Source organism: Heterodontus francisci, chromosome 19 (assembly GCF_036365525.1).
Source record: "Heterodontus francisci isolate sHetFra1 chromosome 19, sHetFra1.hap1, whole genome shotgun sequence".
In the NCBI taxonomy this organism is placed as follows: Eukaryota; Metazoa; Chordata; class Chondrichthyes; order Heterodontiformes; family Heterodontidae; genus Heterodontus; species Heterodontus francisci.
In genome coordinates, this window is record NC_090389.1 from 10,228,149 (window position 1) to 10,241,867 (window position 13,719).

The 13,719-nt window shown below is 46.3% G+C and overlaps 1 protein-coding gene across 2 annotated transcripts in view; it reads right to left on the bottom strand.

Annotated features, from left to right (window-relative positions):
- LOC137379947 (aminoacylase-1-like) overlaps positions 1-13,719 on the bottom strand; it is a 172,112-nt gene that overhangs the window by 106,622 nt on the left and 51,771 nt on the right. For both annotated transcript variants that reach the window (XM_068051356.1, XM_068051358.1), the window contains exons 11-12: positions 9,532-9,676; positions 1,506-1,574 (exon numbers count right to left, since the gene is read on the bottom strand). In XM_068051356.1, coding sequence (XP_067907457.1) covers positions 1,506-1,574; positions 9,532-9,676 — 214 coding nt within the window. The remainder of the gene's footprint in view (positions 1-1,505; positions 1,575-9,531; positions 9,677-13,719) is intronic.

Sequence of the window (13,719 nt, forward strand, 5' to 3'; positions counted from 1 at the left end):
ACACAGGGGGTGTCCAAGCACACTGTGCCCACACAGGGAGAATCCTATCCACACACTGTGCCCACTCAGTGAGAGTCCAGTCCACACACTGTGCCCACACAAGGGGTGACCAGTCCGCAGACACTGCACCAACACAGAATTCCGTCCACACACTGTGTCCACACAGGGGGTGTCCAGTACGCACACTGTGCCCACATGGGGGCATCCAGTCCGCACACTTTGCCCACCCAGAGAGAGTCCAGTCCACATACTGTGCCCACACAGAGAGTCAAGTCCACACCCTGTGCCCACACTGGGGAAGTCCAGTTCACACACTGTGCCCACGCAGGGGGTGTCCAGTCCAGACACTGTGCCCACACAGGGAGAGTCCAGTCCACACCCTGTGCCCACACTGGGGAAGTCCAGTTCACACACTGTGCCCACTCAGTGAGAGTCCAGTCCACACACTGTGCCCACACAAGGGGTGACCAGTCCGCAGACACTGCACCAACAGAGAATTCCGTCCACACACTGTGTCCACACAGGGGGTGTCCAGTACGCACACTGTGCCCATATGGGGGCATCCAGTCCGCACACTTTGCTCACACGGGGGGAGTCCAGTCCACACACTGTGCCCACACGGGGGGAGTCCAGTCCGCACACTGTACTCACACAGGGGGAGTCCTGTTCTCACACTGTACCCACACAGGGGGGAGTCCAGTTTACACACTGTATCCACACAGGGGGAGACCAGTTTACACACTGTATCCACACAGGGGGAGTCCTGCTCTCACACTGTACCCACACAGGGGGAGTCCTGTTCTCACACTGTACCCACACAGGGGGAGTCCTGTTCTCACACTGTACCCACACAGGGGGAGTCCTGTTCTCACACTGTACCCACACAGGGGGAGTCCTGTTCTCACACTGTACCCACACAGGGGGAGTCCAGTTTACACACTGTATCCACACAGGGGGAGTCCTGTTCTCACACTGTACCCACACAGGGGGTGGCCTGTTCTCACACTGTACCCACACAGGGGGAGTCCTGTTCTCACACTGTACCCACACAGGGGGAGTCCAGTTTACACACTGTATCCACACAGGGGGAGTCCTGTTCTCACACTGGACCCACACAGGGGGAGTCCTGTTCTCACACTGGACCCACACAGGGGGAGTCCTGTTCTCACACTGTACCCACACAGGGGGAGTCCTGTTCTCACACTGTACCCACACAGGGGGAGTCCAGTTTACACACTGTACCCACACAGGGGGAGTCCTGTTCTCACACTGTACCCACACAGGGGGAGACCAGTTTACACACTGTACCCACACAGGGGAGTCCTGTTCTCACACTGTACCCACACAGGGGGAGTCCTCCACACACACTGTGCCCACGCAGGGCGTGTCCATGTTGTACACAGAGTGCCAGCACGTCGTATTCTGGGGTTGGAGTAAATCCAGCTGAGATTGCACTAAATAATAAACTATGGAGAAGATTTATTTACAATTTGTCATATGTTTACCTGATGAAACTCATAGAGAACGCCATCCCCCGCATCCTGGCACCACATCCTAATTTGTTCTTCAAATGCCTGAAACAAGACAGAATGTCACAATGGCCTCCATTTACTGATGTATAAGAGCCATGCTCAGCTCCCTTTACCGATATATAAGGCACATCCCCTTTACCGATATATAAGGCACATCCCCCTTTACTGATTTATGAGATACACCTCCTTTTACCGATATATGAGACAGCTATCCCTTTAAGACTCGTCTCCCTCTACCTATGTAGAGGAGACCTCTCCCTTTACTGATATACAAGGCACGTCTCTCTTTACCATCATACGAGACAGAATCATGATTTGTTATGCTGCAGAAGGTCCATCGCGTCCACACCAGTTCTCCGAAAGAGCAACTCAGTTCCATTCCCCTGCCTTCTCCCTGTAACCTTGCACATTCTTCCTTTTCATATAACTGTCGAATTCCATTTTGAATGCTTCAATTGAACCTGCCTCCACCACACTCTCACGCAGTGCATTCCAGACCTTAACCACTCGCTGCGTGAATAAGTTTTTCCTCATGTCACTTTTGCTTCTCTTACCAAATACTTTAAATCTGTGCCCTCTCGTTCTCGATCCTTTCACGAATGGAACAGTTTTTCTCTATCTACTCTGTCCAGACCCCTCATGATTTTGAATACCTCTATCAAATCACCTCTCAGCCTTCTCTTCTCCAAGGAAAACAGTCCTAACTGCTCCAACCTATCCTCATAACAGAAATTCCTCATCCTTGGAATCGCGGCACAGTGGCGCAGTGGTTAGCACCGCAGCCTCACAGCTCCAGCGACCCAGGTTCAATTCTGGGTACTGCCTGTGTGGAGTTTGCAAGTTCTCCCTGTGACAGCGTGGGTTTCCTCCGGGTGCTCCGGTTTCCTCCCACAGCCAAAAGACTTGCAGGTTGATAGGTGAATTGGCCATTATAAATTGTCACTAGTATAGGTTGGTGGTAGGGGAATATAGGGACAGGTGAGGATGTGGTAGGAATATGGGATTAGTGTAGGGTTAGTATAAATGGGTGGTTAATGGTCGGCACAGACTTGGTGGGCCGAAGGGCCTGTTTCAGTGCTGTATCTCTAAATCTAAAATCTAAAAAAAAATCATTGCCATGAATCTTTTCTGTACTCTCTCCAATGCCCTCACATCATTCCTGAAGTGCGGTGCCCAGAGTTGGACGCAATACTCCAGCTGAGGCCGACCTAGTGTCTTATACAAGTTCAAATAACTTCCTTGCTCTTGTCATCTGTGCTCCTATTAATAAAGCCCAGGACACTGTATGCTTTATTAACCGCTCTTACAACCTGTCCTGCTACCTTCAATCACTTATGCACATATACACCTAGGTCCCTCTGCTCCTGCACCCCCTTTAGAATTGTATTTTTTATTCGATATTGTCTCTCTGTGTTCTTCCTACCAAAATGAATCACTTCACATTTCACTCCATTGAACTTCATCTGCCACCTATCTGCCCATTCCATCAACTTGTCTAGGTCCTTTTGGAGTTCTACATTATCCTCGTCACAGTTCACAATGCTTCCAAGTATCGCATCATCCGCAAACTTTGAAATTGTGCCCTGTACACCAAGGCCTAGGTCATTAATATATATCAGGAAAAGCAAGGGTCCCAACACTGATCCCTGGGTAACTCCACTAGAAACTTTCCTCCAGCCTGAAAAACATCCATTAACCACTACTCTTTGTTTCCTGTCACTCAGCCAATTTCATATCCATGTTGCTACCGTCCCTTTTATTCCATGAGCTACAAGTTTGCTCACAAGTCTGTTGTGTGGTACTCTATCAAACGCCTTTTGAAAGTCCATGTACACCACATAAACAGCATTGCTCTCATCAACCCTCTCTGTTACCTCCTCCAAAAACTCCAGCAAGTTAGTTAAACATGATTTTCCCTTAAGAAATCCATGCTGGCTTTCGTTAATTAACTCACCTTTGTCCATGTGACTATAAATTTTGTCCCGAATTATTGTTTCTAGACGTTTTCCCACCACTGAAGCTAAACTGATAGGCCTGTAGTTGCTGGGCTTATCTTTACACCCTTTTTTGAACAAGGCTGTAACGTTTGCAATTCTCCAGTCCTCTGGCACCACCCCAGAGTCTAAGGAAGACTGAAAAATTATGGCCAGTGCCTCTGCGACTTCCACTCTTACCTCCCACTTATCCTTGGATGCATCTCATCTGGTCCTGGTGCTTTATCCACTTTAAAAACAGACAGCCGAACTAATATATCCTCTTTATCAAGTTTAAACTTTTCTAGTGTCTAAATTACCTCCTCTTTCAACATTGCTTGGGATACATCTTCTTCTTTGGTAAAGACAGATGAAAAGTAGTCATTTAATAGCTCAGCTATGCCCTGTGCCTCCATGTGTTAATCCCCTTTATGGCCCCTAATCGGCCCCACTCCTACTTTTAACACCCTTTTACTATTTATACGCCTATAGAAAACTTTGGGATTTCCTTTAATACTAGTTGCCAGTCTCTTTTCCTACTCTCTCTTGGCTTCTCTTATTTGCTTTTTCACTTCCCCTCTGGACCTTCTATATTCAGCCTGGTTCTCAATAGTATTAGAAACATAGAAAATAGGAGCAGGAGCAGGAGTAGGCCATTCGGGCCTGCTCTGCCATTCAAAAAAGATCATGGCTGATCGTCTAATTCAGAATTTTTTACCTGGCATCAGTCATAAGCACACTTTTTCTTCCTTCTCTTAATCTCTACCACTTTTGTCATCCAGGGAGTTCTGGATTTGTTTCCCTTACTTTTCCCCTTCGAGGGAACATATCTTGACTGTGCCCAAACTATCTCTTCTTTGAAGCTAGCCCATTGTTCAGCTACCGGTTTTCCTGCCAGCTTTTGACTCCAATTTAACACCCAGTCCTGCCTTTCTTTGGGCCAGGTCTCTGTTATAGCCACAACATAACCCCAGCTCCACTCTGACCCCATTGAAGTTGGCCTTCCCCCAGTTAATTATTCTTACCCCGGATTGCTCTTTGCCCTTTTCCATAGTCAGCCTAAACCTTATGATACAATGATCACTATCCCCTAAATGCTCTCCTACTGATACTTGATCCACTTGATCCACCTCATTCCCAAACACCACGTCTAGCAGTGCTTCCTTTCTCGTTGGACTCGAAACATACTGCTATCGAAATTTTTTCTGCACACACTCCAGGAACTCTTGCCCCTCTCTGCCCTTTACATGACTACTATCCCAGTCTATGTTTGGATAAGTAAAGTCCCCCATTCTAACTATCCTCTAATTTCTGCACCTCTTTGTAATTTCCTTGCAAATTTGTTCCTCCATGTCCTTCCCACTAGCTGGTGGCCTATAGACAACACCGAGCAATGTAACCACACCATTTTTGTTCCTTGGCTCTAGCCAAATTGATTCTGTCCTCGACCCCTTTCGGACATCCTTTTTCTCCAGCACTGCAATGCTCTCCTTAATCAATACTGCCACCCCTTCCCCCTTTTTTCCCATTCCTATCTTTCCTGAACACCTTGTATCCAGGAATATTTAACACCCAGTCCTGCCTTTCTTTGGGCCAGGTCTCTGTTATAGCCACAACATCATATTTCCACATGGCAATCTGCACCTGCACCTCACCAATCTTATTAACCACACTCCGTGCATTCACATACATGCACATTAACCCTGATTCAGACTTTATTACTTTCTCCCTTAACCCCATCCAATAACATACTATTCCCTACTCTAGTGCTATCTATCTCCCCCAGTATTCTGTGCACCTTGGTATAACTCTCTGATGCTTGCTTCTGGTTCCCACACCCCTGACAAGTTACCAGTTTTATTTCCCTCCGATCTGAGCTCCCTCTCAGGTTCCCATCCCCCTGCCATTCTAACAGCACTAGCAAATCTCCCTGTGAGGATATTCGTCCCAGTCCTGCTAAGATGCAACCTGTCCATCTTGTACAGGTCCATCTGCATCAGAACTGGTCCCAATGCCTCAGAAATCTGATGCCCTCCCTCCAACACCAGTTCTCCAGCCACGTATTCAATCGCTCAATTCTCCCATTCCTTTGCTCACTTGCACATAGCACTGGGAGTAATCCTGAGATTACTGTTTTTGTGGTCCTGCTTTTTAATCTCCTTCCTAGCTCCCTAAAATCTGCTTTCAGGACCTCATCCCCTTTCTTACCTACGTCATTGGTGCCAACATCGGCCACGACCTCTGGCTGTTCCCCCTCCCCCAGAATGTCCTGTAGCCTCTCCGTGACATCATTAACCCTGACACTAAGAAGGCAACACACCATCCTGGAGTCCCATCTACAGCCACAGAAACGCCTATCTGTTCCCCTAACTAACAAATTTAATTGGAGATACAGCACTGAAACAGGCCCTTCGGCCCACCGAGTCTGTGCCGACCATCAACCACCCATTTATACTAATCCTACATTAATCCCATATTCCTAAAACATCCCCTCAATTCCCCCTACCACCTACCTACACTAGGGGCAATTTATAATGGCCAATTTAACTATCAACCTGCAAGTCTTTGGCTGTGGGAGGAAACCGAAGCACCCGGCGGAAACCCATGCGGTCAAAGGGAGAACTTGCAAACTCCGCACAGGCAGTACCCAGAATCGAACCTGGGTCGTTGGAGCTGTGAGGCTGCAGTGCTAACCACTGCACCACTGTGCCGCCCACAGTCCCCTATCAATACTGCTTTTCCGCTCTTCTTCTTCCCTCCTGTGCAGCTGAGCCACCTGTGGTGGCACAAACTTAGCTCTGACTGCACTCCTCTGAGGAACCATCACCCTCAGCAGTATCCAAAATGGAAAACCGATTAGTGAGTGTGATCCTATCAGGGGACTCCTGCACTACCTGCTTGGTTCTCTTAGACTGCCTGGCGGTCACCCATTCCCTATCTGCCTGCATGCTCCAAACCCGCAGTGTGACCACCTCCCTAAATGTGCCATCCACATAGTCCTCTGCCTGACAGATGCACCACAGTGACTCCAGCCGCCGCTCAAGTTCTGAAACCCGGAGCTCAAGCTTGTGCAGCCGGCGACACTTCCCGTTTCCCGACACTGATATACGAGACACGCTTCCCTTTACCCAAGGGTAGCTAGGGAGAGAGCAGGTCCCTTTAAGGATCAGTGTGGCAATCTATGTGTGGAGCCACGGGAAATGGACGAGGTCTTAAATGAATATTTCTCGTCCGTATTTACCGTGGAGAAGGTCATGGAAGCTAGTGAGTTCAAGGGAGGGAACAGCGATATCCTGGAGCATATCAACATTACAAAGGAGGAGGTGTTGGAGGTCTTGAAGCACATTAAGGTGGATAAATCCCCAGGGCCTGACCAGGTGTATCCTAGGATGCTATGGGAAGCAAGGGAGGAGATTGCTGGGGCCCTGGCAGAAATTTTAGTATCAATGTTAGCCACGGGTGAGGTACCGGAAGACTGGAGGATAGCTAATGTTGTGCCTTTATTTAAGAAGGTCAGCAGGAATAAGCCAGGGAACTACAGGCCGGTGAGCCTTACATCAGTGGTGGGAAAGTTATTGGAAGGGATTCTGAGAGACAGGATTTATATGCATCTGGAAAGGCATGGTCTAATTTAGGGATAGTCAGCATGGCTTTGTGCGTGGGAAATCATGTCTCACCAATTTGAATAAGTTTTTCGAGGAGGTGACCAAGAGGATTGACGAGGGCAGGGCGATGGACATTGTCTACATGGACTTCAGCAAGGCCTTTGACAAGGCCCCACATGGTAGACTGGTCCAGAATGTTCAAACACATGGGATCCAGGGTGAGCTAGCCAATTGGATACAAAATTGGCTTGGTGATAGGAGGCAGAGGGTGGTAGTGGAGGGTTGTTTTTCAGATTGGAGGCCGGTGATCAGTGGTGTGCCGCAGGGATTGGTGCTGGGACCTCTGTTGTTTGTCATATATATTAATGACTTGGATGTGAATGTAAGGGGCATGATTAGTAAGTTTGCAGATGACACCAAAATTGGTGGTATTGTGGACAGTGAAGAAGTTTGTCTAAGGTTACAACAGGTTATAGATCAACTGGGAAAGTGGGCAAGGGAGTAGCAAATGGAATTTAATGCAGACAAGTATGAAGTGATGCATTTTGGGAAGTTAAACCAGGGCAGGGCATATACAGTGAATGGCAGGGCCCTGGGGAGTGTTGTTGAGCAGAGAGACCTTGGGGTGCAAGTACATAGTTCCTTGAAAGTGGCAACACAGGTAGATAGGGTGGTGAAGAAGGCATATGGCATGCTTGCCTTCATCGGCTGAGGCATTGAGTACCAGAGTTGGGACGTCACGTTACAGTTGTACAAAACGTTGGTTCGGCCGCATTTGGAGTACTGTGTGCAGTTCTGGTCACCGCACTACAGGAAAGATGTGATTCAGCTAGAGAGAGTGCAAAAAAGATTCATGAGGATGTTGCCTGGTTTGGAGGGCTTGAATTATAAAGAGAGATTGGATAGGCTGGGTCTGTTTTCCCTGGAGCGAAGGAGGCTGAGAGGGGACATGATAGAGGTATATAAAATTATGAGAGGTATAAATAGGGTAGATAGCCAGAGTCTGTTTCCCATGGTCAGGGTGACTAAAACTAGAGGGCACAGATTTAAGGTGAGAGGGAGGAGGTTTAAAGGGGATCAAAGGAGTAAATTTTTCACACAAAGAATAGTGGGTATCTGGAATGAGCTGCCTGAGGAGGTGGTGGAGGCAGGAACAGTAGCGACATTTAAGAGGCATCTGGACAGGTACTTGAATGAGCAAGGCATAGAGGGATATGGAATTAATGCAGGCAGGTGGGATTAGTATAGTTAGGCATTATGGTCAGCATGGACGCGGTGGGCCAAAGGGCCTGTTTCTATGCTGTACGACTCTATGACTCTATATATGAGACTCATCTCTCTTTACTGATATACAAGACACATCTTCCTTCACCATCATACGAGATCGATTTCCCTTTACCATCTTGCGAGAGCCGCCTCCCTTTACAAATATACGAGACACATTTCACTTCATTGATATACGAGACATGTCTCCCTATACCAATATATCAGACACATTTCCCTTTACCGATATACGTGACACGTCTCCCTTTACTGATATACGAGACACATCTCTCTTTAGAACAGCTTAGTTAAATGCATGTGAGTATTGCTGAGACTGGTACAAAACATCAGGAGAGTTTTGGTTATGTAACAGAAGGACACTGGCGTCGGGATTTCACAGGGAACAGATGATGGGGTGAAAGATGGGGATTACAAGTGTATTCTCAGTCAGCTCTCTGACGACAAACAAAGAACAAAGAACAGTACAGCACAGGAACAGGCCACTCGGCCCTCCAAGCCTGCGCCGATCTTGATGCCTGCCGAAACTAACACCTTCTGCACTTCCGGGGCCCATATCCCTCTATTCCATTCCTATTCATATATTTGTCAAGATGTCTCTTAAACGTCGCTATCGTATCTGCTTCCACCACCTGCCCTAGCAGCAAGTTCCAGGCACTCACCACCCTCTGTGGAAAAAACTTGCCTCGCACATCCCCTCTAAACTTTGCCCCTCTCACCTTAAACCTATGTCTCCTTGTAACTGACTCTTCCACCCTGGGAAAAAGCTTCTGACTATCCACTCTGTCCATGCCGCTCATAACTTTGTAAACCTCTATCATGTCGCCCCTCCACCTCCGTCGTTCCAGTGAAAACAATCCGAGTTTTTCCAACCTTTCCATCCCCTTTCTTATAAAACCTTAAGAAACTAATTGCATCTTACAGAAATACTTCTCTCTCTCTCTTATTAAGAAAGATTCTATAGCAGGCAGCTACTACAGCATTGGCTTGTTATCCCTTTAACAATCTATGATACAAGTCTTTCTTTACCGATGTATTCTTTACCGATGTACAAGACACATTTCCCTTTACCAATATACGAGACATACTTCCATTTATCAATGTCAACAATTAAAGAGAAAAACACAAGCTGAATCATACCTTAAAGTCCACCGTAGGGGGGATCCGGATATCAAAGCTGGCCATCAGCTCCTTGGGGACAACGTTAAAAGCCACACCGCCTTGTAAGTAGGTCAGGTTGATCGTGGTGACATCTCCCAGAGTCAGACACTCACTCAGATTCAGCCTAAAACATAGACCAAGAGCATGGTCACATCTGGGACTGGGTCCTGTGCTAACTATCTTGTATTTGTGGCGTAGAGTCCTGTTCATTGTCCTGTACCTATACTCCCTAATCCTGCTCTCACTATTCCAGCACTCAAGATCCTGTATCTGTACCCTCTACTCCTGCACTCACTGTCTTGTATCCGGACATTCCACTCCTGCATTCACTGTCCTGTACTATATTCCCTAATCCTGCACTTATTGTCCTGTATCTGTACCCTCTACTCCTGTACTCACTGTCCTGTATCTCTATCCTCTAATCCTGCACTTATTGTCCTGTATCTGTACCCTCTACTCCTGTACTCATTGTCCTGTATCTCTATCCTCTAATCCTGCACTTATTGTCCTGTATCTCTATCCTCTAATCCTGCACTTATTGTCCTGTATCTCTATCCTCTAATCCTGCACTTATTGTCCTGTATCTCTATCCTCTAATCCTGCACTTATTGTCCTGTATCTGTACCCTCTACTCCTGTACTCATTGTCCTGTATCTCTATCCTCTAATCCTTCACTTATTGTCCTGTATCTCTATCCTCTAATTCTGCACTTATTGTCCTGCATCTGTACCCTCTACCCCTGTACTCACTGTCCTGTATCTCTATCCTCTAATCCTGCACTTATTGTCCTGTATCTGTACCCTCTACTCCTGTACTCATTGTCCTGTATCTCTATCCTCTAATCCTGCACTTATTGTCCTGTATCTCTATCCTCTAATCCTGCACTTATTGTCCTGTATCTCTATCCTCTAATCCTGCACTTATTGTCCTGTATCTGTACCCTCTACTCCTGTACTCATTGTCCTGTATCTCTATCCTCTAATCCTTCACTTATTGTCCTGTATCTCTATCCTCTAATTCTGCACTTATTGTCCTGCATCTGTACCCTCTACCCCTGTACTCACTGTCCTGTATCTCTATCCTCTAATCCTTCACTTATTGTCCTGTATCTGTACCCTCTACTCCTGTACTCATTGTCCTGTATCTCTATCCTCTAATCCTGCACTTATTGTCCTGTATCTCTATCCTCTAATCCTGCACTTATTGTCCTGTATCTCTATCCTCTAATTCTGCACTTATTGTCCTGTATCTGTACCCTCTACTCCTGTACTCACTGTCCTGTATCTCTATCCTCTAATCCTGCACTTATCGTCCTGTATCTGTACCCTCTACTCCTGTACTCACTGTCCTGTATCTCTATCCTCTAATCCTGCACTTATTGTCCTGTATCTGTACCCTCTACTCCTGTACTCATTGTCCTGTATCTCTATCCTCTAATCCTGCACTTATTGTCCTGTATCTCTATCCTCTAATTCTGCACTTATTGTCCTGTATCTGTACTCTCTACTCCTGTACTCACTGTCCTGTATCTCTATCCTCTAATCCTGCACTTATCGTCCTGTATCTGTACCCTCTACTCCTGTACTCACTGTCCTGTATCTCTATCCTCTAATCCTGCACTTATTGTCCTGTATCTGTACCCTCTACTCCTGTACTCACTGTCCTGTATCTCTATCCTCTAATCCTGCACTTATTGTCCTGTATCTGTACCCTCTACTCCTGTACTCATTGTGCTATATCTCTATCCTCTAATCCTGCACTTATTGTCCTGTATCTCTATCCTCTAATCCTGCACTTATTGTCCTGTATCTCTATCCTCTGATCCTGCACTTATTGTCCTGTATCTCTATCCTCTAATCCTGCACTTATTGTCCTGTATCTCTATCCTCTAATCCTGCACTTATTGTCCTGTATCTCTATCCTCTAATTCTGCGCTTATTGTCCTGTATCTGTACCCTCTACTCCTGTACTCACTGTCCTGTATCTCTATCCTCTAATCCTGCACTTATTTCCTTATCTGTACCCTCTACTCCTGTACTCACTGTCCTGTATCTGTATCCTCTAATCCTGCACTTATTGTCCTGTATCTGTATCCTCTAATCCTGCACTTATTGTCCTGTATCTGTATCCTCTAATCCTGCACTTATTGTCCTGTATCTGTACCCTCTACTCCTGTACTCATTGTCCTGTATCTGTACCCTCTACTCCTGTACTCATTGTCCTGTATCTGTATCCTCTAATCCTGCACTTATTGTCCTGTATCTGTACCCTCTACTCCTGTACTCATTGTCCTGTATCTCTATCCTCTAATCCTGCACTTATTGTCCTGTATCTGTACCCTCTACTCCTGTACTCATTGTCCTGTATCTCTATCCTCTAATCCTGCACTTATTGTCCTGTATCTCTACCCTCTACTCCTGTACTCATTGTCCTGTATCTCTATCCTCTAATCCTGCACTTATCGTCCTGTATCTGTACCCTCTACTCCTGTACTCACTGTCCTGTACTATATTCCCTAATCCTGCACTTATTGTCCTGTATCTGTACCCTCTACTCCTGTACTCATTGTCCTGTATCTCTATCCTCTAATCCTGCACTTATTGTCCTGTATCTCCATCCTCTAATCCTACACTTATTGTCCTGTATCTGTACCCTCTACTCCTGTACTCACTGTCCTGTACTATATTCCCTAATCCTGCACTTATAGTCCTGTATCTGTACCCTCTACTCCTGTACTCACTGTCCTGTATCTCTATCCTCTAATCCTGCACTTATTGTCCTGTATCTCTATCCTCTAATCCTGCACGTATTGTCCTGAATCTGTGCCTTTTACTCCTGTGCTCATTGTCCAAGTTGCCTCCTCCTTATCCGTACCTTTAGTTATTTTACTGGTGTTGTCATGTCTCCCATCATTCTATCCTTTCAGCCTTTCATCCTCACTTGGTCACTCGGAACTGTCCTGGTCACTCTACTCCGGGCTCTCTTTGGTGCAGCTGAGTCCTTTATGAGGTAAGGTGACCAAACAGCACATCTTACTCCAGAAATAAAAACAGAAAATGCTGGAAAGACTCAGCTGGTGTGGCAGTATCTGTGGAGAGAGAAACAGAATTAACATTTCAGGTCGATAACCTTTCATCAGAATGTTCTGGTGAAAGGCCAACGACCTGAAAGGTTAACGGTTTCTCTCACTGCTGATACTGCCCGACTCGCTGACTGTTCCAGCATTGTGTTTTTATTTCAGATTTCCAACATCTGCATACTTTGCTCTCCAACTTATTCCAGAACTGGTCTCAAAAGTTGATCTGTATAACCTCAGCAGAGCTTATAGTAACTGGTCCTGCGCTGTCTACAGTGGAATGGGCCTATACTTACTGGATTTTAGAAGAATCAGAGGTGATCTCATTGAAACTTATAAGATTCTGATGGGGCTTGACAGGGTAGACACTGAAAGGCTGTGTCATTGATCCCACAAGCCTTAATCAGACTACTGGCCGCACTGGTTACAATTCCTCGATACATCAAGCTGAGTCTGACCATGGACCAAGACGTGAAGGGTCAGGATCTTAAAGAAAGCACTTCCATTTATACAGCTCAGCATGGTTTGCACCTAGGTAGATTAGTGGGAAAGAAAGTTCAATGCAGACTGAAACCAAGTGTTGTGTGCACTGGGAGTAAATACAAGAGGTACATGTACTCGATGGGCAGGATAGCACTCCGAAAGGGGAGATGTTTAAAGAAACCTAGGGTGTTTAAATGCCAGTCACCCATCTCTTCTAAATTGCAATAAACAATGTAAATAGGGCACTGGCCTATCAGCTGAGGTCAGGCTATAACTGGAGAACTGGTGCAGGTAGGATCATTGTGAGATAGGGGAAGCTGTGAGAGGAGAGCAATGAGACTGATCCCCAAGAGTGATAAGCAACTGAACAGGTGCAAGGAGGACTGGTTGCAACCAGAGCTCATTTACAAGCTAGTTGTTGTAATGGGAAGGATAAGATCAAATGGGTTGAAGGGCCTTGTGACAAATTTGGGCTTGCTTTCAATGACATTGGTAAGCTGTCTGTCCAGTGTTTAAGCCAGGGACATAACTCATGTACCAAAAACAAGAAATGCTGGATTCACTCAGCAGGTCTGGCAGCATCTGTGGAAAGAGAAGCAGAGTTAACG